The sequence below is a fragment of the Maniola jurtina genome, chromosome 2 (assembly GCF_905333055.1).
Source record: "Maniola jurtina chromosome 2, ilManJurt1.1, whole genome shotgun sequence".
In the NCBI taxonomy this organism is placed as follows: domain Eukaryota; kingdom Metazoa; phylum Arthropoda; class Insecta; order Lepidoptera; family Nymphalidae; genus Maniola; species Maniola jurtina.
Genome location: NC_060030.1, coordinates 8523144 through 8548264, shown reverse-complemented (window position 1 = coordinate 8548264; position 25121 = coordinate 8523144). Strand labels below are relative to the sequence as shown.

At 38.9% G+C, this 25121-nt stretch overlaps 4 protein-coding genes across 8 annotated transcripts; 2 read left to right on the top strand and 2 right to left on the bottom strand.

Moving 5' to 3' along the window:
- The first annotated feature begins 76 nt into the window (after positions 1 to 76).
- LOC123875306 (zinc finger protein on ecdysone puffs) lies at positions 77 to 9457 on the top strand. 4 transcript variants are annotated; one of them, XM_045921070.1, is made up of 13 exons: positions 77 to 197; positions 520 to 750; positions 1339 to 1410; positions 2258 to 2601; positions 3484 to 3604; positions 4484 to 4636; positions 5172 to 5501; positions 5642 to 5765; positions 5920 to 6023; positions 6367 to 6760; positions 7895 to 8014; positions 8363 to 8471; positions 9199 to 9457. In XM_045921070.1, exons 2-13 carry the CDS (start codon positions 520 to 522, stop codon positions 9320 to 9322), a joined length of 2226 nt encoding a protein of 741 aa, XP_045777026.1. In that variant the 5' UTR covers positions 77 to 197; the 3' UTR covers positions 9323 to 9457. The 4 variants fall into 4 exon arrangements, with proteins under 4 accessions (XP_045777026.1, XP_045777014.1, XP_045777033.1 ...); XM_045921058.1 differs by having other exon boundaries at positions 4472 to 4636; XM_045921077.1 differs by having other exon boundaries at positions 4472 to 4636; positions 9181 to 9401.
- Positions 9458 to 11244: 1787 nt separating this feature from the next.
- On the bottom strand, positions 11245 to 14203 carry LOC123871667 (60S ribosomal protein L13). 2 transcript variants are annotated; one of them, XM_045915586.1, is made up of 5 exons: positions 14162 to 14203; positions 13762 to 14026; positions 12733 to 12882; positions 12427 to 12579; positions 11245 to 11390 (listed from the first exon to the last, which is right to left on the bottom strand). In XM_045915586.1, exons 2-5 carry the CDS (start codon positions 14002 to 14004, stop codon positions 11274 to 11276), a joined length of 663 nt encoding a protein of 220 aa, XP_045771542.1. In that variant the 5' UTR covers positions 14005 to 14026; positions 14162 to 14203; the 3' UTR covers positions 11245 to 11273. The 2 variants fall into 2 exon arrangements, with proteins under 2 accessions (XP_045771542.1, XP_045771534.1); XM_045915578.1 differs by lacking the exon at positions 14162 to 14203 and having other exon boundaries at positions 13762 to 14155.
- A 1810-nt stretch (positions 14204 to 16013) lies between these two features.
- LOC123871704 (glycylpeptide N-tetradecanoyltransferase 2) lies at positions 16014 to 17651 on the top strand. Its single transcript, XM_045915628.1, has one exon. It carries the CDS (start codon positions 16101 to 16103, stop codon positions 17511 to 17513), a length of 1413 nt encoding a protein of 470 aa, XP_045771584.1. The 5' UTR covers positions 16014 to 16100; the 3' UTR covers positions 17514 to 17651.
- A 2910-nt stretch (positions 17652 to 20561) lies between these two features.
- LOC123870671 (polyadenylate-binding protein 1-A) lies at positions 20562 to 24351 on the bottom strand. The gene is made up of 3 exons (XM_045914033.1): positions 23817 to 24351; positions 22622 to 23406; positions 20562 to 21903 (listed from the first exon to the last, which is right to left on the bottom strand). Exons 1-3 carry the CDS (start codon positions 24007 to 24009, stop codon positions 21055 to 21057), a joined length of 1827 nt encoding a protein of 608 aa, XP_045769989.1. The 5' UTR covers positions 24010 to 24351; the 3' UTR covers positions 20562 to 21054.
- Between the last annotated feature and the right edge of the window lie 770 nt (positions 24352 to 25121).

The following is a 25121-nucleotide window of genomic DNA, read 5'->3' as shown; positions in this document are numbered from 1 at the left end:
TAATCTTTGTAAAGCCAGACGAGAGAGAAAAAAAAAAAAAAACGTAGTCAGCACTCAGCACAGTCAGTAGTGATTAGTTGATTACATACTCTTTGCTTACCAGTACCTACCTAACCTATTCAACAAAATTAGTAAAATTACCTTCTGAAAAAGTTTATTCGTGAATTGTGCTTATAAACTTGGGATAGTAATAAATCGTAAGTATTATTTAGCATATTTTATTTCTATAAATTGGCTCTGTTAAATACATATACGTCAAAGTTTAAACGTGGTATTGAGGCAATGGCAGCTTCAGCTTCAGTTGGACAGCCATATTGATTCGAGTGTCGTCTGCCGACTTTGAAATTTTTATTTTAAACGACTCGAGTAGTTTTGAAGAAACGAAAAAACGTACTTATAGTAAGTATTTCACTTCCTCTACTTCAATAATCTCTACTTCATCTGCCTAGCCTTGTATAATTTTGTCTAACCTATCAGTGACAACGCAATAGCAAACCAATTTATTAATTTTGTATATAGATGTCGTCTCGCGGCCGAGGCTACGGTGGGCGAGGCAACTATAGCGGGCGTGGTAGCAACTACCGGGGCTCGTACCGCGGCAGCCGCGGTGGCTACGAAGGAGGGCGCGGCGGCCGGGGTGGCGGCTATTCGTCCTACAATAATGATTCTAGATACAACAGCAGCAGTACAAATAGATATTCTTCGAGTCGCGACAGGATGGATGATTCCTATAAAAAACCATATAGAATGGTAATAAGGCTTTTTTTTAATTTGTTTAATTTATTTATTACAACTTTTGATTCAAGTTTGAAATTTTCTGAGCTTATTGAATGTGATTTCAAAAAGAAAGACTAGACATACCAATATCATAAAGTCTAGTTGCTTAGATTCTCATCTGAATGAGAGATAAAGACAGAAACGAAGAAAGTCACAAAACCAGAAAATTTAAAAGAGAATATTTTATCCATTAATTAAAATGTAAAATCTAGATAAAATAGAGGATTTTTTTTGGTATTGAACATCCTCCTCACAAGAGATCAGCTATGGTGCAAAATCATAACTGTTTGATGTAAAACATTACACTGGTATGACATATAAAATTAAAAAGATAGAAAAAAATGTAATTTTACTAATATGTAGATGAGCACTCGAAATTGGGAGTGATATCAAACAATCATAATAATTTGTAATTTTGGACCATAAGTAACATTAATGACATGATGAAAACTGATGAAATACAAGAATCCAAAACACTATAGAAAGGCTCCTAAACTTTTCTTATTATTTAACTGAAAAAATAGTAATGTTGAAAAACTTCTTGATGTATTGACCTTTCAGGAATCTGCTAGTTATTCAAATCGGGACTATGGTAGATCAGGATCTCCAGAACGCAAAAGGATGAGAATGGAGGTTAGTTAATATTACAAAAAGAAAATATAGTATCTGCATTGTTAAAGCTGATTCAGTTGAATATTTTATAGGTAAATAAACCAGACCAAAGAATAAAAAAGAGTATGCCTAAATCATGGAATACTATATTACAGAGTGATCAGTTGAGATTTATGCATAAGAGAAAACATGGAATGACTTGTGGTGTAAGAAGTATTGCATGATTTGCATCCATCCATCATGGAAAAAAGTAATTTAGTGATTATAAAATTATGTGCACATAGAACTATGTCTTTATTTGGGTTATGAAAATTGAAAAAACCAAATATACAAAGAGTAAGGATACAAGTTATGTTCATCATCTATGTGTATATGTAGACTTATGATTTTCACTGACTCATTGCTTCTGAATATCTTTGGAAAAGTATGATATCTATTTGAAACGACAATTTCTGTGACAAAACTGAAGTTAGAGGATTCAAACATAAAAAAGCTTATTGTTAAGCTTGTCATCAGTTCCCACCATAACATTCTGAAAGTACTCCTCTTATCAATCTATTGGATAAATATACCAGTACTTGGTCTATCTCGAATTTTAAAACTAAAATTGCTCTGAACAAAATTGCTACAAACAAACTTAGGTCAGCCTGGTCTGTCGGAGATATGTATCAAGTCTGATCATACAGCAATAATATCAATGGCAATATTTTACTAAACCATAAAAGATGAATAAAACCAAGTCCCCATGGGTCAGCCACCACTTCCAAAAAGGAGAAGAGACGTTAGTTTCCTACAACCTAAACATTTTATTTCTAAATGTAAATGCATCATAAGATGCCACAAAAGATCAAAAGAGAGTTGTGTACAGGGTTCATCGAGCGATAGACGTAGTCACGATGGCGGCAGCCACTACGGAGGCTCGTATAGCAGTAGACAGGAGAGCTATGGCGGCGACAGACGGTCTTTCGCCAGCGAGGACAGAAGGCGGTCGCCGGCTCGAGAGAGCTACCGGAAGCCCAGCGGCATGGGCCCGCCGCGCGAGCCGCCGCGTATGGCGCTGCGCCGCGCGCCTCGCCGCTCGTTCCGCGGCCGCACCATGCGCTCGCGCGCCTCGTTCCGCGGCGCGCCACGCTCGCGGGGCTCCTTTGCCTCCAGGCGATTTGGCGAACGATCGCTGGGCTATACCCGAGCATTTAGACCCCTCAAAAGAAGGTAATAGAGTCCAAATGTAATGTTGTTTCTTTTGTGAATCCCAGATATTGTTTCTGCCGTGTTCAGAGTATTCTAAACGAAGCATTGAGAAATTGTTCAAATGAGATACATTTCTTTGAAAATTGAAAGGTGGTGAATATTGTAGAGGATTTACATTTGTATGGACATAATGAATCTGAATGCAACTTTTTAAAGAAGGATAAATGGAACGAAGTACTAAAAATATGTACTTATCAGGCATTTAACACCAAACTTTTTGTTTGATAAACAAATGCAATGACAACATGTGTAGTTTTCAAATCAAAGCAAAGCAAATTACTCATTAAATCCAGAAGACACTCTGTCCAGATTATAGGAGATGCAAGATTCACTGAGTGTCAAATAGAAAAGATCATTTATTTACTATACAAACGAAAATCTATGCTAATAAATGTTGTTGCAGAACTTCATGTATAAATGTTACGCTAAAATAACGAAAACACAGCGCGTCCACAAAGGGTTGTTTTTTTATCATAAAAACGCGAGTGAATTCGGCATTTTGTCTGTGCAAATAAAGCCCATCCCTAAAATTGCAATGTTAGGTACATTGCAGCGTAATTTAGTGAGCCGAATTCTACCGCGATTTTCAGCTAGAATACGTCCCATAATATGTGTCCTAGTTAAATATGAAAGCCTGGTTACGAATTTCTCTTTGTGATCTTTTTACATTACATTATTATAAATTATATTATAAGCTTGTCGCTACTTTTGTAAATTAACCAATGGCACAGTAGTCTTTTCAAGGACACAATTTGCCCACAACTGCATTTGTTCAATGAATATTTTCGATTTTTGATTATAACAAGAAATTAGACTTGAGCTAAGATTCTGGTTTTATATTAGCTCTATAAAGTCAAAAGAAGAAGAAGAAGATGAAGCGTCTTCGACGGAAGAGGACTGGGAAGCGGACGAGAAAGAAGAAGCAGTAGAAGATAAAAAAGAAACTAAAATCAAGTCCCCCAAGGTACTAACAATTTCATTGATTGCTTTATCAAATGCTTTCTTAGATTATAAACCCCTATTTTCAAAAATCCCAAAAACCTTGATACAACCTTTTCTATGTGTGTCACAATAAGTGTTAATACACAATTTCACAATTATAATTATTTAAAAATGACAGACTTTCATACTTTCAAACTCCTATTAGGCCTTAGGAGTTGAATTTTAAAAATCCCTTAGTTGTCACAGTTTTAAACGTGTGAACAATTTTATACTCAGTGTATGCGCCACTACGTATACTATAACATTTTTACAAAAAAACTTGCAATGTTGGGCCTAGGACACATGATATAGTTCAAAAGTGATGAAACTGCAACTTGAGTCACTTTTCAGTTTCATGGCCTCCTTTCAGTATTAGCTTATAAGAAAGCACTCAATATGTCGCAACCAGCTTGAACGCGTTTGATATGCATCACGGAATAACAGTTTATAAAAGGATCTACCATCTTCTTCTTTTATGTTTCTTCCTTTGTCACATACAAATACATGACAATAATATCCTCTTCACAGAACTCGATATAATAAACACGTTTGCGGTCTGCTTTCAAGAAAACTTGAATTATTCTGATAGAATTTCATCACAGAGTGATCACAGTTTCAAACTAGTGTCTGAAACTTGTTTCACTCCAGTTGCGTTGCGCCGTCTGTTCTGGGCCTTAATGCTTGTAAAACTTTGTCTAATAAAAAAAGGTTTTCTTGACAGACACGACGGACGGACGGACGGACGAACGGACGGACGGACAACAAAATGATCCTATAAGGGTTCCTTTTGAGGTACGGAACCCTAAAAATCAGTAAATTGTGGCATGAATCGTTAGTTTAATTGATATTGGGTGTGGGGCAGGACGATGCGGAGGCGTCGGAGGGCGAGGCGGGCGAGGGCGGCGACGACACGGACAAGGAGCCGGACGCCGCGTCCGACAGCGTGCCGCCGCGCACCGCGCCCTACGTGCATCTCTCCTGCGTGCACTGCAAAGAGAAGTGCCCCACGTTTTCTGTGAGCTTTATTATTTCAAACATTTCGCACCCCTACACCGAAAATGAACTTAAAAACTTTGCCTTTTGATATAACTTCACTTTCTGATCCTTGATTCGATTTTATCTGCAAGAGAACAGTGTAGTAAGAGTACCCGGCAGAAAATATTGCACATCAAACTTTAGGAAGAGACAACCGTTTCGTAGGACGTTGTCTATGTCATTGAGATGTACGAAACGTCACATAGGTATAAGTGCCGCCAGAGTCTAGACGAAGCAGAAATCCGTTTCTATTTCTAAATCTTATTTCCTGTCTGGTACTGTACCTAACCTGGGGTTTATGTAACATTGCACAATAAAGCCTTCTAAATCTTTTTTTTATAATTTTAATATCTTGTGTAGATTATTAAAAAGAAACTGAGGGTGATAAGTATAGGTACAGTTCTCATGACGTAAGTTAGAAACTTGGAATTAATTTTGAAATCAAGATTTCAAAATTAATTTACTTAATGAGTGGAGCCACTAAATGTTAATACGTCCCTCCCTCCCCCCGGCAGAGCTACGCTAAGCACCTGCTATCGGGCAAACACCGCGCGGCGATGAGCGGCGTGGCGCGGCGGCACAAGGCGCAGCTGCTGCGCATGCGCATCGCGCAGCGCGGCGCTCAGCGCGAGCTGGAGGGCGCGGCGGGCGCCGAGCTGGCGGCACGCACGGCCTTCTGTCTCGTGTGCCGCCTCAACCACCGCACCACGCGCCACGCGCACAACCTCACCGACACGCACCGCGCCATGAAGCGCTTCCTGATGCCCTTCTGCCGCATCTGCCGCGTCACCTTCCGCTCGCCCATGATCTACGAGCACCACATCTGCTCCATCGAGCACCTCAAGGTATCACGCCGGAAACATTCACACTTGCGCCCACTCATTTGCAAATAGCCGGGTTAAAAAGTGATTATTTATTATTAACCAGCATCAGATTGAAGTGTAAATATTGTTCTGTATTAGGAATATAACATGTCATGTTTTAGAAAAAAGCGCATCGCACCGCCCGCCGCGCCAGCCCGAAAGCCGAAGCCGAAGTTAGTGGTGATGAAGGAATGGACGTTGATTTGGACAATTTCATGACGCTGGATTCTGTAGGCGACGTAGATGGTAAGCATTTCATGTTTAGAATATCGAATAATTCTATTGTACAGTTAAAAATACATTTTTCTGGAATTTCATGTAACAATCCTATTCCTTTTAATTATGAATCACTCACTGTAATGTACAGATATTTGTTTTAATACAATTTAATCATGTTCAGAGGTTGAAGACGACGACTCTAGCGGCGAGAAAAAAGAGGAAGTTGCTCCAAAAAAACCGAAAGTGGAGATCAACATTGGAAGCGAACACATTAAAAAAATGGAGGTAATAATTAACAAGTTTGTCTTACACTATAGGGGGTAAAGGAGTGCACATCTATCTAGCTCTTCAATAATCAATATCACCTATGGTAGCGTGGACCTATTAGAATTACCAGGAAGTTATACAAAACACACAGACATCGGCACAACCCGACAAGGATGAAGGATACGACATATACATAGACCAATCCACATAATGCAGCATTATAACATAAAAGACTGAGGAATATAGCTGGCCACCCATTTTGATTAGCGTTTGCGGACTTTGAGTAAGCCTTCAATTCTACAGAGATGCCAGATAGACTATCGGTATTTGACGAAAGCCATTAATTCTTTTGTACTTGTAGGTGTGGTGGTGCGAGCTGTGCCGCGTGTATCTGCCGCGCGCCGAGGCGGGCAGCGCGGAGGAGGCGGAGGCCACGCGGCGCCACTGCCGCCTGCGCGCGCATCTCGGCCGCTATGTGCAGCACCGCGACACGCGCACGCTGCGCCGCCACGCCGAGCGCATCCACCGCCAGCTGCACCAGCAGAAAGGTATTTTCTCACACCTGCAGGTCTGGTGCTGCGAGCTGTGCCGCGTGTATCTGCCGCGCGCCGAGGCGGGCAGCGCGGAGGAGGCGGAGGCCACGCGGCGCCACTGCCGCCTGCGCGCGCATCTCGGCCGCTATGTGCAGCACCGCGACACGCGCACGCTGCGCCGCCACGCCGAGCGCATCCACCGCCAGCTGCACCAGCAGAAAGGTATTTTCTCACACCTGCAGGTCTGGTGCTGCGAGCTGTGCCGCATGTATCTGCCGCGCGCCGAGGCGGGCAGCGCGGAGGAGGCGGAGGCCACGCGGCGCCACTGCCGCCTGCGCGCGCATCTCGGCCGCTATGTGCAGCCCCGCGACACGCGTACGCTGCGCCGCCACGCCGAGCGCATCCACCGCCAGCTGCACCAGCAGAAAGGTATTTTCTCACACCTGCAGGTCTGGTGCTGCGAGCTGTGCCGCGTGTATCTGCCGCGCGCCGCTAGAATAGTCCTGTACGTGATGATGAACCGGTCACAATAGAGCCGGACTCCGTCGCGCTCGAGTACCGGTGTGTACTTGTAATACTACTCATCCAGGAGACTATTTCAGAGCAAGCTCTTGGTGAAGGATTTAGCTGCTTGGTTGTCCATGCAGATACTCAGGGCCGTATTCACAATCATTAATGAGGTCTCACAGTGCGCTCGAACGCATAGTGTAGGTTCCACCAATCAGATCATTGTAAATTGACGTGATACAGTAATCTGATGACTCGCCGGGATGGCGACAAGCTCAACAAAATGTCTGTCATCCTTCAGAATGTACTTTCGGTAGCTCCGCGTCTTGACCACCTGATCTTGTATCGCACAGACAAAACCTTCGGTTTATCCGAAGAGGTCACTAAAGCGCAGCCATTGCATGGACGCTTTTTTATCTAGAGCCTTAAAAAAGCGTCCGTGCAACTACTTCTCCTTCCATACGGTCTCCCAGTCAGAGGTGCTAACTACCACGCACACGCTTAAGCACAAGCGTGCCACGGCTTAGCTTTAATTATTTTCATTGTTTTAAGTATGTATTTTGGGTTCCGTAACCAAAAGGTGCCAATGCGACCCTATTACTCATAAGTAGTAGAGAGCTGAAGTTTCCACAGAATGTGTATTTCTGTTGCCGCTAGAACAACAAATAATAAAAATTGCAAAATGGATGCCATGGAAATTTAAAAAAAAAATAGAAAGTGTTATTTCTTGGTACGGAAGAACCCTTCGTGTGTGAGTCAGACTCGCACTTGAATGATTTTTATAGGTTTAGTTTAACTTAACCACACTAATTAACCTTTATTTATATATTGTTTCAATTTCCTTTGTAGAAGAGGAGAAAGAAGCTGCTGGAGGAGAAAATGCCGAAAGTAAAGTAAAAGTTGAGAAAGCTGAATCAACTGGGGACAAGAAAAATTTGGAAAATGGAGCTGAGGCTTCTAATATATCAGGTTGGTGATTTACTGAAAAAAAAAAACCGACATTTTAAGATGTTAACATTAGGTTAGGTTGTTATATTACTGTATTAATAAATAGTAATACCCTTATTATAAAAAGTGTTTGTTGGTTTGTCCTTCAATCGCGCCGCAACGGCTCAGCGTGATTCTTTTGCATGGATACAGACCTAGAGAAATAACAGGCTACTTTTTTTTCCCCAGTAAATTAGAGTTCCCATGGGATTTTCTAAAACCTACACAACATCACAATGAACATTTCATGCCATATTTTTCATAATAAGACAGAATTGCACTGTACAATTACATAATTTAACATTGTTACATTATTAGGTTTATTTTTAGGAAGTGAAGATAAACTTTGGGCTGATGTTGATAAAGACATAGGAGAGTTACTCCGTGAAGTGGACCCACAAGGCAATGAAGCCAGCGATGATGAAGAAGATCTTGGAAGGTAAATTACACACACATCTCTGTATATTATAATACAAACTACAAAGCCCCTCCGCAATCCCCGAGTTTCTCTGTCCTTGCGCGCTGATCTCACAAACTACTGTAAGTACGGATTTTCATACGGTTTTCACCTATAGATACAAATTCTAAGAGAATGATAAGCTGTATACTTTATAAAGGTTAAGTGAAATTGATAATAATAATAATATATATGATGATAATAATTTTATTGTAAAATTGTTTGCGAAAACTGCGCTATTTTAGAGCTTTCTTGGTATATTATGTTGATAGTTACAATTATAAAAACAATATTCTGTGAAGTTCCTCCAAAGCTAGTTTCCAGGAAAGCTGTTACCGCCAGATGTGCGGCCGCAATGAAGCGTCGAGTGCTGCACACTGGCACTGAAACCTCGTCTACCTTGGATCAACTATAACACTGGACGGAGCGATAGTTTCTTATTTGAACTGACTTCCAAAAAGGAGGTTTTTCAATTCGGCCCGTTTTTTTTTTCTTTTCTTTCTATGTATGTACGCCGATTTCTTCGAGATTTTTTTTATACCTTTTCTCACTGCGAGAACTAAATACGAGTTTCTTAAGTACTCTGAACTTTTCACGAGGATGATGTATTTTAATATATTACATATTTATGGAATAGGTAAGCCCACCTGGGCGAAGCCAGGGCAGATCTACTAGTCATTAAATAAAATAGATATTAATCTTGTTACAGATATGACAAATTTCGTAAAAGCGACAAAAAATCAAAGACTGGTGATGGTGAAGAATCTAACCCGAAAGGAGAAGACAGTACTAATGAGAAAGTAACCAATACTGAAACCATTTCATCTGCTTAAGATTTTCAATTTCTAAGGTTCTCGTAATATTATAAAATAGTGCACACTATTATTTGTTATTTTAAGATTCATTATGCAATTATTCGACAATAGGTAAAATAATCCTGATCCTGAAATATAAAATAAATAAGTAAATAAGTCGTATTATTTTAATTTTTAACCCCCATTATGCTGCGTGGAACGCGCTCTTGTTAAAAGGCTCATTAAACTTACGATACTTTTTCATTTTTTCCATATTAACAAGAGTTAGATTTTTTTAGTGAAATCATAGTGAAATGCACTAATTGAGTTGTCATTTTAGCCATATCCCTAAGGGAGTTGGCCAACTCCCGGCTTCTCTGATGATCAAAACATATAATAGATCATAGAATTTCAACTGCCCATAGCCCATAGCAAAACGATAATTATTATTATTGACCATAAAACACTGCCTATTTTTCGGCCAATTTCAAAGCCGCGATCACGTTTAACCAATTTCAAAAAGGAGGAGGTTCTCAATTCGTCGGAATCTATTTCTTATTTTATGTACCCCGATTACTCACGATTTGGATCTATTTTTGTCTGAAAGGGTCCTAGGTGGTCTCATATAAATTTGGTGAAGATCTGATGAATATCATCAGAGATGGCGATCAGGACTCTTCAATGGATAAGTCTCGCGATCAGTGTAATAGCTTAGTAAACAGTAACAGTGGGGTTTTAACTAAGCATAGCATATTTTAATTCAGTGGGGCATTAAAAATTGTGCAATAAAAAAAGGTTTGATTCCCTTGCGAGTATCAAAATATGCGGCATGAACGGCAGTATCTTTTGATTGCGTTTACTTAGAAGTTTGATTTTTTCACACCTCCAAGGGATTGTAAACCTGAGTATTTTTCTATTTTATATCAATTTCAACTTGAAACCTCTTACCTCCACTTATTCCTGAGAAAAGACAAAGAAGTGATCCTATAAGAGTTCCTTTTGAGATATGGAACCCTAAAACACCGTTGATCCGGTTATATGGGCGAAGGTATGGGTATAGTAGGTCTTGGTCCGATTTACAAATTATTCAAAGGTTTAGCGAAGTATAGTGCGCGACAGGTTGAGATGGCAACCGGGATAGGGACGCCCCGCACATCCCCTACGCTAACCCGCTGCGGGCGACGTGCGGGGCGTCCCTGCGCCCCATACTTCGATTGCCATCTCTAACTGTTGCGTACTGATAAGTAGGTAGTCTGGTGTAAACCGATAGGACAGCAGCGAGTTAATTGGCTTGCAAGCTGCCTTGCGATGCGACTAAGCTTGCAACTAGATCCAATTAGAATAGTTCTTAATTTTTTGTGCCTCTCGCGCCCGCTCGACGTAGTACCCCCACGGCACTTGACGTAGTAAAAGTCGAATTCAGTACGGTCACAGAGAAGGTACTTTGTAAATAAAGCACTCCATTTCGACGGAAATGAAAAGTACATATATTATTATTAAACATTCACTGTCCATGTCTTCGCCACTTGCCGCCACTGTACTAAGTACTCGCCACTGTCCTTGGCCTTTGTGTGTACTTTACTTTGCTCAGCTTAAGATTTAGAGATTTACACTGGAATTCAGTCAAGATAGGGGATAGTTATACCATTCAGAAGAGCTAATATGTCACAACGCACATGTCTTCCAAATGGTCTAAAGAAGCCCCTATATTGACTATGACTTCATGTGAAAGACTTATGTCTGAAATAACCATGGTATTAAAAATAAACAGCCTAGCTTATTGCCAAATAATTGTCTTTTAACTCTAAGTAAAGTGAGCACAGTCAAAGTTTACTATGATCTCAGCCTTACGTAATAAGGCACCCAAAAAAAATAGGAGTAGTTTCTTTTTGGACACTTCTGTCTGCAATTATATAATTTGTCCACCAAACTTTATTTAAGTAGCGAAAAAAAACTCCTAATTAAATTTAGACAAGTTTATTGGTCTTTATCACTTCTTAGCTTTAGGTTCCTTGGCTGTTGGTGCTTTAGTGACATCGTCAGGGTTCTCAGCAGCATCTTTCAATCTCTTGGCTCTGATGCCAACAAGTTTCGCAATTGAGCGCGCCTGTAACAATTATAAAGTATTATAATATGTATTTACAGGACAAAAAATGTTTCAGGAAATGAAAGGTACATCTTTTATGGTTTTAGTTTCCGAGATTACACATCTTTTATGGATGTACAATTAATTGTACATGGCCGAAAATTACCTATTACTTAATGCGTTTTTATTACAATTTGATTACGCTACCTACAGGATGTATGTAAAGTCATACACCCAGATAAGCACTTAAGGCCAAAAAGTTTACTATATTATGTAATGTATAGTATCACTTTGGAGCAATACTTTACAAAAGGCAAAATTTTACTTGCATATTTTGACTTGCACAGACACAAAAAGTGTCTGTCCTGCTACGGTTTCAGAGCTCAACCGCTGAAGCAATTTTGACAAAAAACAGAGATAGGTTGTCTTGGAGAGTGCTGAGATTAGAATGGAATCTCCTTCTGAAGATAGATTCTCTCATTGATAATGAGAATGGAGTAAATTAAATAGAATGCTTGAAGGGCTTTGAAGATTTTGGCCTACCTAGTAATCTGCCATTTTTCTTTTTTTTCTAAAATAGGGGCCATGCTTATTCAATAGCTGGCAATACAAGTATTTAATAAGACAAAATCTTCCAAAGTGTCAAGTTACCAAGATAAGTTATCAAAGTCGTACTTGTGGTGTCACCAGTACAACAGTCTAGTCACCAGTACAACCTTGAAAGCTTATAATAACTCTAACTTGACACTGGAAGGTTTTGTCTCACAAAATAGCTGTTTGTATTGATACCAGCTAGATTAAAACAGGTTTTAGGTGTAGCCACTATTATGAACAAATAAGAAAATAGAAATAAGAAAATAGCAGACTCCAAAATATTATATTCATAATTATTGGCCAACTAGCTTGACTAATTTTTTCTAGTGTTTTCCATACTTTTTGCACTCTTCTAATTTGTGTAAAGATTCACAGAGAAATTAATATGGATAAAAATAAACCAATGGCATAAATTAATAAAACATGCTAATATTAATAATAATAAAATAAAATCATATTTTACCCCTCGGAGGTACTGGTAAGCTTTGAAGTCTTTTTCTTCATCAGTGATAACACGTGCAACAGATTTAGGAGCTGGTTGTTGTACAGGCATAAGGGGACCTCGGAGCTGTGTGGCAACTTTTCTTTCCTCCTCTGTAGCTTCACCCTTCAGCACCTGTAATACAACATTAAATTACCTACAATATGGATAGTAAATGAATATTCTGCCACATTATTACTTTTCAATATTATTAATGATTTATCCATCAATTTACTACCAAGTTTCTATTTCACAGTGAGCAACATAACAACAATGGTGACATGTTACCTTTTTGCCCTTAGGGAACAGGATGAGACGGGCACGATATTCTTTCAATCTCTGGACATTTGTCTGCAATGACTCTACAGACTTGTTACGTCTCCTTGGATCAACAGCTATTCCAATTGTTCTGGCAAAAGCAGGGTTTAAGCCTGCAGCCTGAAACACAGAACTATGGATTAAGAATAGATAGAGTTAAGAAGCCCAAACTGCAGTAAAACCTAGTCTTACTGCTAAAAGTCCTAACTGTAATTTATTAATTACTAGATACCAGAGACTTTGTCCATGGAAAACTTTTGTTTATCAAAATCAAAATTTATTCATTAATTTATAAACAAAATATTAAAACAAGTAGAACATACTTATTTACTAATTACCTCTTCATATATCTAGAGGACAGTAAGTACGGATGTATTCCAGCAGGAGTAAATAGTCAGATACAAATTACAGTCACAGAGATATTTTGTTAATTATTTAAGTGTGTTAATTCAGGGTATGAGCTATCTTGGTTCCAAAGTCATATTACTAACAATGTCATTACAGTGATGCGATAATATTGATTATCAATACAGCAGTAATGATACCCTGTGATATGATATTTCAGTTTAAGGCAAAATATGGTCTAAGAAAAAATAGCCTTGTTACCTGTTTTACCTCTCGCTTGGAATCTATTACCAAACATAACTTTAGACAAGGAATTTAGCCACATATTAACAATTAATTAAAAAGATTTTTATAACTATAAAAATCTTATTTGAACTCAAATAAAATTAAAGCTTATGACTATATACACATAAATGAAGCCCAAACATCCATTTTTTAAACTATTATCTGGCTGGTAGTCCTCTTGAAACTAGGTAAAACGTTTTAAACGGGGCTGGCAGACTAGGTTTTTATTGGACAAACAAAGGATTCCTAGTAACAAGATATTTAAAACCTTAAAAGTAGGTAACAAATCGTTGGCATTTGTCAACTAGTTGTTTGCTACAACTATAAAAGTTGCACTTTGTCTATAATATGACCAACACAATATTTTACCCGGATTTCCCTTAGGGTAAAACCGCGCCCAGCGCGAACTTTTGTATGATAACGGACAGTGGGACAACGAACAACTGGCCGAAGAGGTCCAGCTACAGGACGAGGTGCAATTGCTTTAGCCTTCTTGATTCGGTTTTGCCTTCGACGATGTTTCCTCGCTGGTTGGTTAAACCATGTCTTCACAAATCTCTGCCAATCCTTATGGAAATGGCCATTTGGAATCATATTATTTCCCTTCCCCATGATTGAAATAACCCCACTTCACCTAAAATAAATTATTAAGAGATAAAATTTTACTTCTCACTAATAACACATTTCACGTTATAATTACACCAAATAACAACTAGTTAAATTGTACAGTGATGTTCATAGATTTTTTGGATTTTCAAAAATGACTGACCACAGGGTTACACGATCAAATCAAAAAGAAATTACAAAGAATAGGTAATCACTACGTTCGAAATCACAGATCACAAAATATCAGTCTGTTCGAAATTAACACAGACCAGAAAATTAAATTCTAGGTTATTGATCTGTGGCAGTTGGCCGAAGATTCCCAATCCGTCACAGAATATGTAAAGCGCAAGCCGGCTCCAAACAGCAAGCGTGTGGACTGGAAGTGTTGAAAGAAAGAAAAAAAGAAAATGCATTTATTTGTTGTTTTTTTTTTCTCTCTCGTCTGGCTTTTAGAATGATTAGTCAATGTCAAGTTTCTAGTTATTTGTAACAAGTTAGCTAAACTGTACAAGTATGGACCCCGTCTGTGCCGGCGCTCGCCGGCATACGTGGGCACCCCCTTAGAGCGCTTTCCAGTCAGTTTTAACAAAAAAAAAAAAAAAACACTCCAAAAAGTCACAACACATCATTATTCATTTCATCTGTGACACCACCCCAGACCTCACCCCATATGGGTGTACAGCATGGGTGTCTATCTCAGCATAATGTCTTGCAGGACGCTGATTTTCAGCTGTGACCCGTGTGTGTGCTTATGCTTGCTAATACTTTGGAGCGTTCCGATTGGCAAAGCTGCGTACAGACCGGTCCAACGAACGCCCTACGATGGATATTTATCGTTCGCTAGCGTTGGCTTCCGCACGCTCGTTTGAGTTCGTTAATACATCCAAATACATTTATTTAGTGCTCGAACGAACGTTCGTTAGCACTGGATTCCGGTTCTTTTCTCTTTCATTCGCAATTTAATCATGGACGACGATGACATAATTATAATTGCTAGTTTTATATACCAAAACGAGTTAGCAAGAACAAGAAAAAATAAACGTAAGCGAAGATGGTGGACAACCACATATTTTAAGAATAGGACTGTGTATAGTGGAAGTAAAATGATTGCAGATTTACAAGTAGAAAACGAATATCGTTTATTTATCAACTTTAGCAGAATGTCTACACAAGATTTTGAATGGTTGTTATATAACTAGTATTGGACCGGAAATATCAAAACAAAATACCAATCATCGTGAAGCGATTCCAGTAAAGGAGAGATTAGCCGTCACATTACGATTTTTGGCCACTGGGGAATCGCCTTGCATACCTTTTTAAGATTTCAAAACAAACGATATCTTCAATAGATACAAATCTATTAATAAAAACATATCGTCGTTACTCCATTCTTTGTTTTTCTCCATGATTTAAATGGCGAGAAATATCCAAGTAATTCAATTTGGACGTCTACACGCTACGCACTCTTGCTTCAACTGAGCGTTCGTTCGTTGGCCTTCGGCGACCGTCCAAACAGAGTTCGATCAAATAGCTCGATTTCTTTGATGCCGCCACGCTTCGGATCGCCGGCACACGCCAACGAGCGATCGTTGGCATTCGCTAAGCCGTCCAGATTGCAGCAACGAAGGTCAACGAAACCCGTTGGTTGGCGTTCGTTTGGCCGGTCTGTACGCAGCATTACCGCCACGCTTCGGATCGCCGGCACACGCCAACGAGCGATCGTTGGCATTCGCTAAGCCGTCCAGATTGCAGCAACGAAGGTCAACGAAACCCGTTCGTTGGCGTTCGTTTGGCCGGTCTGTACGCAGCATTACCGCCACGCTTCGGATCGCCGGCACACGCCAACGAGCGCTCGTTGGCATTCACTAAGCCGTCCAGATTGCAGCAACGAAGGTCAACGAAACCCGTTCGTTGGCGTTCGTTTGGCCGGTCTGTACGCAGCATAAAAGCTCAGGACTGTAATGTACCTACCTACGAATGTACTATTACTCTATAGTGATTACATACTCTTTGGTACTTTGTGTAAGCAACTAGCAACACTGGGGAATAGTGACTTGTCAAAATATTTGATTTGCCTGGAATTTTAAATAATTTTTAATAAAATGGAAGAAAATAAAACTATCCAATCCAGTGAATATCAAAAATCCAACGAGGATAAAAACTCTAAAAAGAAAAACAAAAACAAAAAAAAGCGTAGTGGCGGTGATGGAGATACTCAAAGTTCGGTTACTTCCGATGCATTAGCGCTGCCAAATTCTGGGGATATTCATCAGAACATCTCTTTAAAAGATCTTAAAATGGCAATGGAAGTACTTAATCTGCAGCAAAAGCCAGCAAAAACAACGGAAGAAGCTTTACACAAATCATATCAGTTCTGGTCCACTCAACCTGTTCCAAAAATGTACGAGAAAATAATTACCAACGAACCTATTGAACCGCCAAAGACTCCTGAAGAAATAAGATCAGAGCCTTATACATTGCCCGATGGCTTTCAGTGGGATACTTTAAATTTAAACGAACCACTTGTACTGAAAGAATTGTACACTTTGCTTAATGAAAATTATGTTGAAGATGATGATTGCATGTTCCGCTTTGATTATCAAACAGATTTCCTGAAGTGGGCACTCCAGCCTCCAGGTTGGAGGATGGAGTGGCATTGTGGAGTGCGTGTAGTTAAATCTGGTAGGTTAGTAGGTTTTATATCTGCTATTCCGGCCACATTGAGAATTTATGACCATACTCAGACTGTTGTAGAAATAAACTTTTTATGTGTTCATAAGAAACTACGTGCTAAGCGTGTCGCTCCTGTGCTCATAAGGGAAATAACGAGAAGAGTTAACTTGACAGGTATCTTCCAAGGTGTTTATACAGCAGGAATAGTCTTGCCCAAACCAATTGCAACTTGTCGTTATTGGCACAGATCTTTGAATCCTAAAAAGTTGATTGATATCAAATTTAGCCATCTGTCTAGAAACATGACAATGCAGCGAACTCTTAAGCTTTTTAAACTTCCTGACTTACCAAAGACACCAGGATATCGAAAAATGGAACCTAAAGACTCTGACAAAGTTGTTAAACTTTTGAATGACTATTTACTCAAATTTGATTTGGTACCAATATTCTCTGAAGATGATTTTAAACATTGGTTTGTTGCACAGGTGGGAATTATTGACAGTTTTGTGGTGGAAGCATCTGATGGCTCTATTACTGACTTTGTAAGTTACTACACTCTTCCCTCTACTGTAGTTTATCATCCTGTACATAAAACCTTAAAAGCCGCTTATTCATTTTATAATGTATCTACCAAAACACCCTGGGTTGATTTAATGCTTGATGCATTGATTACTGCAAGAAATTCCGGGTTTGATGTGTTTAATGCTCTGGATCTTATGGATAACAAAGAATTTCTAGAACCTCTTAAATTTGGTATAGGTGATGGTAATTTGCAGTACTATTTGTACAATTGGAGATGCCCTAGCATAGCGCCTAACAAAATTGGGTTAGTTCTACAGTAAAAAATATGTGATATAAATATTATTTTGTGACTTGGCTTCATACTATTACTGGTATTTTTCACATGTAGTGTTTCATTATTTTGAAAATATAATGTTAGCATTAAAAGGTCTAATAAATTATATATTATCCTAAAAACTGAATTTTATTTTCATTTACTCATGTTTTATAAAGCCTACCTACCTAATTACATATAGATATTTTTCTCCTCTACTTAATATACATATATAGACTTTTATTTCAGGCAGTAACCGATAATTATGTATTAGTACAACAAAGTACTTACTCATTTCAAATTAAAACTAATCCTACCACTACAATGCCTGAGGGATTTCTCCTGGGGTCTATGTGCACACCACCCTAGCACCTTCAGAGGGACTGTCCAGTTTCACGGCCAATGCGGTGAGGAGAGTGTTGGTGTATGAGCAGTGGTTGGTTGGTAATTAGGCTGCGCATCATGGACGCGGCACGCTTGCGCATGATCGCGTAGAAATCGTCCGCAAACTTTGCCGACGCACTGCAGCAGTGTCGAGGCTTCCTCAACACCGCTCTCAGCAGATTGTTATATTTTTGAACGCGCAGGGCACCGTAGGTCCGCTGCGTGTAGTCCGTCCACAGACTGCACGTGTAATATGACTGGCCCAAAATAAGGTCAGCTTTACCTGTCCAGTACAGCGTGCAAATCTGCGGGCTAACATATTGCCTCGGACCGATAGAGCCCGGCGCTCCCGTTCCTTGTCACTATCGTCCCTCAGGCTGTCGGTTACTACTTGTCCGAGATACTTGAACTCTTCATCACATTGATACAGTCACTTGCTTCAGGGGATTACCACATCTTTGTTTTAAAAGTGGATAGTTTGTTGTTTCCCCTGAAAACAAGGAACTCGCTTTTTTTGACGTTGTTACTGAGTCCATTCATCCCAGCATACTCCTTACAGAGTTGCAGCAGCCTTCTTACTAAGACCCGTGACTGAGAGGCTCAGTAGAACCATGTCGTCGGCGTAGCTAAAATTATTCATGCTTATGCCATCAATCGAACACCCGACACCGGCTCCAGAGCCTCTTAATCAGCTGGTTCACATATAAATTAAACAGCCTAGGGGACGTCAGCTCCCCTGCTTCACTCCATTTTATATGGGTCACTGAATTAATTTCCCCATCTAACCACATTAGATTGGTTAGGTACCATACCATACCATAGTAACTACCTATTTTAACAATGAAATCAGTTAATTCCTTTTCGAGCTTATCCCACAAGACGTCGTAAGCTACTAGGCATATACAGGAGTTTTCCTGTCGGTATAATACCTCACAGTTTGCTTGAAGCGCAGAATTGCGCTCTCCATAGAGTTCTGGACGAAAGCCGAACTGAGTGTGGTTTTAGTGACGCTTTCGCCAGCGCTTACCAACCGTAAGCGTCGCGGTCCACAAGCTTTGGGTCTCTTGGATCGTTACATAGTCGCGCAGATGACCCGCGCTGACGGCAATTTGGCCACCGCGCGGACGGTAAGCGCAAGGAACATTTATACTCTAGGGTAAGCGTCACTGTAAAACCAGCCTGAGCGTCACGTCGTGTATTTTTAGCAGTGCATCTAGCAAACTGTCCAGCACCTTATAGCCACTATTGTCGCTAGCGATATCGTCCTGTAGTTTTGATGATGGGCACTACCTACTATTGTCTTCATCATGGCTTCTGGTAGGTAACTGTGGTCAATACAAAGGTTGTAGAGCAATTTGAGGACTCTGGGAAGGTGCGAACCCGCATAGGTTCCGCACCTTAAGTGCTCGATGTTCAGGCCATCGTGTTCCGGTGACTTTCCGTGTTTCCATACTCTTTAATAGTGCTTCATTGACTTCACTAAGCGTAAAAATGGAACCCTTCGTGTAAATATGACTTTGTTTTTGACATACCTACTTGTTTACCCCGACCCAAAAAGAGGGGTGTTATAGGTTTGACGTGTATCTGTCTGTGGCATCGTAGCTCCTAAACTAACGAACTAACAATTTTGTTTTTTTTGTTTAAAAGGCGGCTTGATCGAGTGTTCTTAGCTACAATGTAAGAAAATCTGTTCTGCCGTTTGAAGATTATCAGCTTTTTATTAGATTTTTAATTTATTATTAATAGATTATTTTCTTATTAGATCGCTTATACTAGGTAGTTACTATCCGACAAATAGGTACATACATATTAGTATCCAGCCAAACTCTAATAAGGACAAAATTCTAATAGAAGGACACACTGGCAAAGCAGTGCCTAATGAATGTGTTACATAATATTATACAAACCATTTCAATGTATCTAAAAAGTTTAAAAGAGCGTGAAATAAAAATTAAATTGTAAAGAACCTCTGACTCAAAACCGCTCTCGCAAAAAAATAATACGTAAATATGACGTAATATACTTAAGTACTAGTTTTTATCAAAGTGCTCCTTGCGTCGGGGGACCCCTAAAGAACTACTAAGAAGAAGAAGACTATTCTTTCTACAATCGGTCCCCGACGCAAGGAGCGCTTGGATAAAACTACTATTTTTAAACAAAAAGGGACGATTGATAGATACATACTTATTATTTTTTTACTTTCAGAGGTTTTGTGCCTGCGGTTTTTTAATATTTATTAGTATAAGTAGGTACCTATAGATAACTTTAAGAAAGGACTAATTAATTATTTACATTTAAATAACAATAAAATGGTTCAGTTTATTATTGTCACAGATACTTAAACGCAGATACGTTTACTATAGCAGTAAGACACTAGGCGAATTGCTGCTAGGCACTAGGCAGCAGCAGCAGTAGGTACAATAATGTAGCACACAAGCCTGAATTCATATTTTCTTTGTAATGGAATTAATAATTCATCACTAACTGCCACAGTACCAACCTACATTGATTTTAGATAGGTATTGCAATAATCTTGAAAATGCTTCCACTTTACTTCAGTATGCCTAAAATCAATTTTAGTCAAATGCTAATAAGTAAAAAACACTATCAAAACCAACATACAATTTCTTAGTAATTCCAGCGTGGATTAAAAAAATGAAACAACATGAAGTATTGTGAATATTCCAGAATATAATAAGTAACAATAGTACAAATTGCAATCAGTTTAGATTGGAGACCAAGTTTTCAATACAAGGTATGCCCAATGCAAAACTGATAAGAAAATAAAATAAGTAAAATCGCAAGAACAAAAGCCAACTCCATTGGGAGATTAATAATAAAAGTTAAAAGACTAAACATAAACTTCTTTAAATCAACTTCTTGGTCAATATAGAAAGTCAAAATAATTGCTTATTAGCATAACTGTTTCATATATAGAAATGTTGATAGTTTCTTTATTTTTGTTTGCAGATGTGCACATCCAACATTATAATAATAAAAAGTAATACATATTTTGGATCTGTGCAGTCCACATTTTCTTAATTTTTCAATTTTTATTTTTATATATTTTTATGACCGGGACTTATCAATACATATAATGATGTAGAAAGCATTTAAAAATAAAGAAGAAGACAGCAGAAAAAAATCTTTGTGTCAAACTAAATTTAATCTTTCTTTGTGGCTTGCTGTTTAGCTTGGTGAGCCTGCAAAACAGCAACAGCCTCATCCACCTTTGCTTTCAGAGACTCTCCATGCTCTAACATATGCAGCAGTTCAGAATTATCAATTTCCAAAAGCATGCCAGTGATTTTGCCTGCCAAATCTGGATGCATTCGTTGAATAAGTGGAAATAGACGTTCACCCAACATTTGCTTTTGTTCTTGAAGAGGAGCTGCAGCCAGCATAGATGCAGTTAATGGCTCTTGGCCTTGGATGTGAACTGCTGCTTGTGGAGCTGGAGGGTTGCGCATGTTAGCAGTGTATTTGTATCCTGCTGGACGGCCACTGGTGACCAGTGGAGCGCGGATAGATGCAGCTGTAGCGACCCCTTGTTGTCCAGTTATTGGTCTTGCTCCCAGTGAAGTGCGTAGAGCTGCCTGTGTAGGTCCACGCGGCGGCGGGCGGAAGGGTGCTTGCATGTTGGGATAGGCAGAAGCAGCCGTCTGAGTACTTGGTCTTACAGACGGCTGAGCGGTCCAGCGTGGTCTAATCTGTGTCATCTGTGCTGGACCATAGAATCTTTGTGCAGGAGGAATAGTGGGTACGAAATACCCACCAGCACTACCTGGTTGGAAAATTTGACCCATTTGCTGCATTCTCATACTTGCCATGCGCTGCATATATTGTGATGTCAAGTGAGCTTTACGGTCTTCTTTGCGTTGAGCTAAAGCAACATATAAAGGCTTTGTTCCCACAATTCGTCCATTCATTTCAGTTACTGCCTTTGTTGCTTCTTCAGGAGAAGAGAAGCAGACAAATCCAAAACCTTTACTACGACCATCTTCCAACATCACCTGCAATAATAAAACAACTTGTATAAGAAACTATACTATACTAATAAATAAAATTGAAGGTTCTGTCTGTAATTTCAAAATAACTACTTCTTATTAAGCTCATATTATGGTTATTTGAACTGAAATTTGAAACATTTAAAAAAAATCCATCTGTTTGCTTTAACTTTAGAGCAGTGGACTTATTTTGAAGAGACTTCCACAGATAAGAAGAGGATTAATCAAGGAGTAACATAGGCCACTTTTTAACCGACTTTCAAAAAGGTGAAGTTGTGATGTACACTGAAATCTCAGAGATTTCTGAACCAATTTGCCTAAATTTTGTTTAATTGATAGAAAAATTTTGAAATTTTGGATTATAATCCTGATGCTGCAGGGGGCCTGCCCACCAAAACTAATACGATTTAGAAACTGTTGGTTATAAATTGATATTGAAGGTAGCTATCAAGTAAAGACAATTGTTGAACTCAAAGACCCAACTACTCAACTTTGATGCTGTAAGGAATCACATTACTAAATTGTGGTGATCCCACAGGATTTTTAAAGAATCATCCGTTTAAATGTTGGTACAGAGATACCTTGCATCCCAAGGACGGGGGATGCTACCAATAGGCTACTTTTTATCCTGAAAAATTAAAAGTTCCCACGGGATTTTTGGAAACCTAAACCTACGCAGGTGAAGCTGGCATCATCTAGCTGTTTTAATATAATGCTCAATTACCTTAGCCGAAGTAATAGTACCAAATGGAGCAAATTCTTTACGAAGTCTTTCATCATCAATTGTGTCATCCAAATTCTTAACATATAGATTAACTCCTTGATAGCGAGTTAAACGTTCAGATTTAAGTTGTTCAAATTTGCGTTTCAATTCTTTTTGTCTTTCAGCTTTTTTTTGAGCACGTCCCACATACAGTGGCTTGCCTTCAACCAGTTCCTTGCCATTGAGTTCCATACAGGCCCTCTCTGCATTATCAGGATCTTCAAATGCTACAAATCCAAATCCCCTAGATGCTCCATCATCCTTATACATTACTTTATGGCTAGTAATTCTGCCATATTTTTCAAACATGTCCTTAAGCATCTCATCAGAAAAATCTTCGCCAAAGTTTTTCACATAAACATTAGTGAACAATTTTGCTTTTTCTCCGAGTTCCTTTTCACGTTCTTTACGAGGAATAAATCGGCCTACATAAACTTTCTTGCCATTCAATAGCATACCATTAACTTTTTCAATAGACTTATTAGCAGCTTCTTCAGTTTCAAAGTGGACAAAACCATAGCCTTTAGATCCACCATTCTCATCTTGAGCTACTTTACAGCTCAATATATTCCCAAATGCTGAAAACGTATCATACATGGCTTTATTGTCTATGGTTTTATCAAGATTTTTGATAAAAACGTTTCCTACACCAGACTTGCGAAGAGAGGGATCACGTTGGGACCACATAATTCTAATAGGCCTGCCTTTAATCATATCAAAATTCATAGTATCCAATGCTCTTTCAGCTGAAACAAAGAAAGTCCTGTTAGTGTCATTTTGATTATATATTCAATTTTTGGACATATAAAAAGTATAAAATTTAGAAGTACATAGGTTTTCAGATAATGAACTAATAAAAGCAAATATTATTATCAAAGTAAAAAAGTTATATAGGCATGTATTGGGAAAGAATAGTCACGTAGAAACAGACTTCAAGGCCAATCCCCACTATCATGATTTAGAAAGCAACACATAATTTTTAACCTTTAAATTATTATACTACTACTGAATAACTTTATCATACATACAATTATTACGTATTACGAAATATACTAAAAACCATTAGATATGACGATTTGATATTTCAGAATTATAATATTGTGCAAGACTCCACTACATCATCAAGTAAAATTTGTATAAAATAAAAATAACTTACCGTCAGCAGGCTGCTGAAAATTTACGTAAGCGTAGCCAAGGGATCTACGAGTTATCATATCCCGACATACGCGTATGGAAAGAACCGGACCAGCAGTAGAAAATTTTTCAAACAACATGGCCTCAGTAATATCAGAGTGCAAGTCTCCAACATACAGCGAAGCCATCGGATAATTAGGCGGCCCAGGATTCATTTTGTTGGATTTATTGGAGCCGTTTTAGAAAAAGCACTAATTTATTGTTAACTGTTTGTAAAAAGCTAGGTACTTCACTTTCTCTTTACGATTAGGTACTTATCGCATTCCTTAGACCACGTTGCACGCTTACGTACACTTAACTTAAAATCGAGGGATTCCCGTTATTTTTAAATATTTTACTATTTTTTTTGATTTTTGTTAATTTTATAATTTTTTTTTATATTTTACAAGAATATTTCACGAAATTCTGAGGATTGTGTGACCTATTTCGGAGGGACCACACAACCTCACGTGAACACACCTTGCTCACCAAAGAAAAGGTGACGTTTGATTTGTGACTTGTGCAACACAAAAACAAAATGGCGTAATTTGTACCGTGGTTAGTATGGCCAGCCCATGAATCTATAATCATTGGTTAAGCCATGGTCAAAACACTAAAGATAATGTTTAAATCTGTGGTCAAACATTGTTATGATTCAATGATTTGTGAATTATTGTGAGTCGAGCTTAGGCCGGCTATACATATAGGTACGCCAGTTTTTTCATCCGGTCCGGTCGGGTCCGGCTACCTAAAGGCATTGGAGTCACACATTTGTTTGAAAGTAGTCCGGTCCGGTAGTCTCATCGTGCATCCACGGCGGAGGCTATCGGCAGGCGTTATAGGCTCCCAATACACGTCAGGTTTTTTCATCCGGTCCGATCCGATCCGGTTACCTGAAGGCACTTGATACACGTCCGATTCTTGCGTCAGGCTTTTTCTGAACTCAGTCGTTTCCAATTATATATAATTGGTATAATATATATATTATATATATTTATATATAATAGGTATAAATGAGGCATGTATTTGGAAACTGAATTTTTTAATGATGATTTGTATACTTTTAGATACCTTTATACAAGACGAAAAACAAAAATAGGTGAGATAAGTGAGTGAGTAATATTTTCTTTTTCTGTTCAATGTCCATTCATTTTTGTTCCGGTATTTCATAACAAACGTCTTCCCAGGCTAAATCTTTCTTCTGTCTGTCGTGGCACTCGGTATTTCCCGTGTCCGTTATACAGATGAATACGTTTTTCTCTGGCTACAATAAGCTGTTCAATGTCAT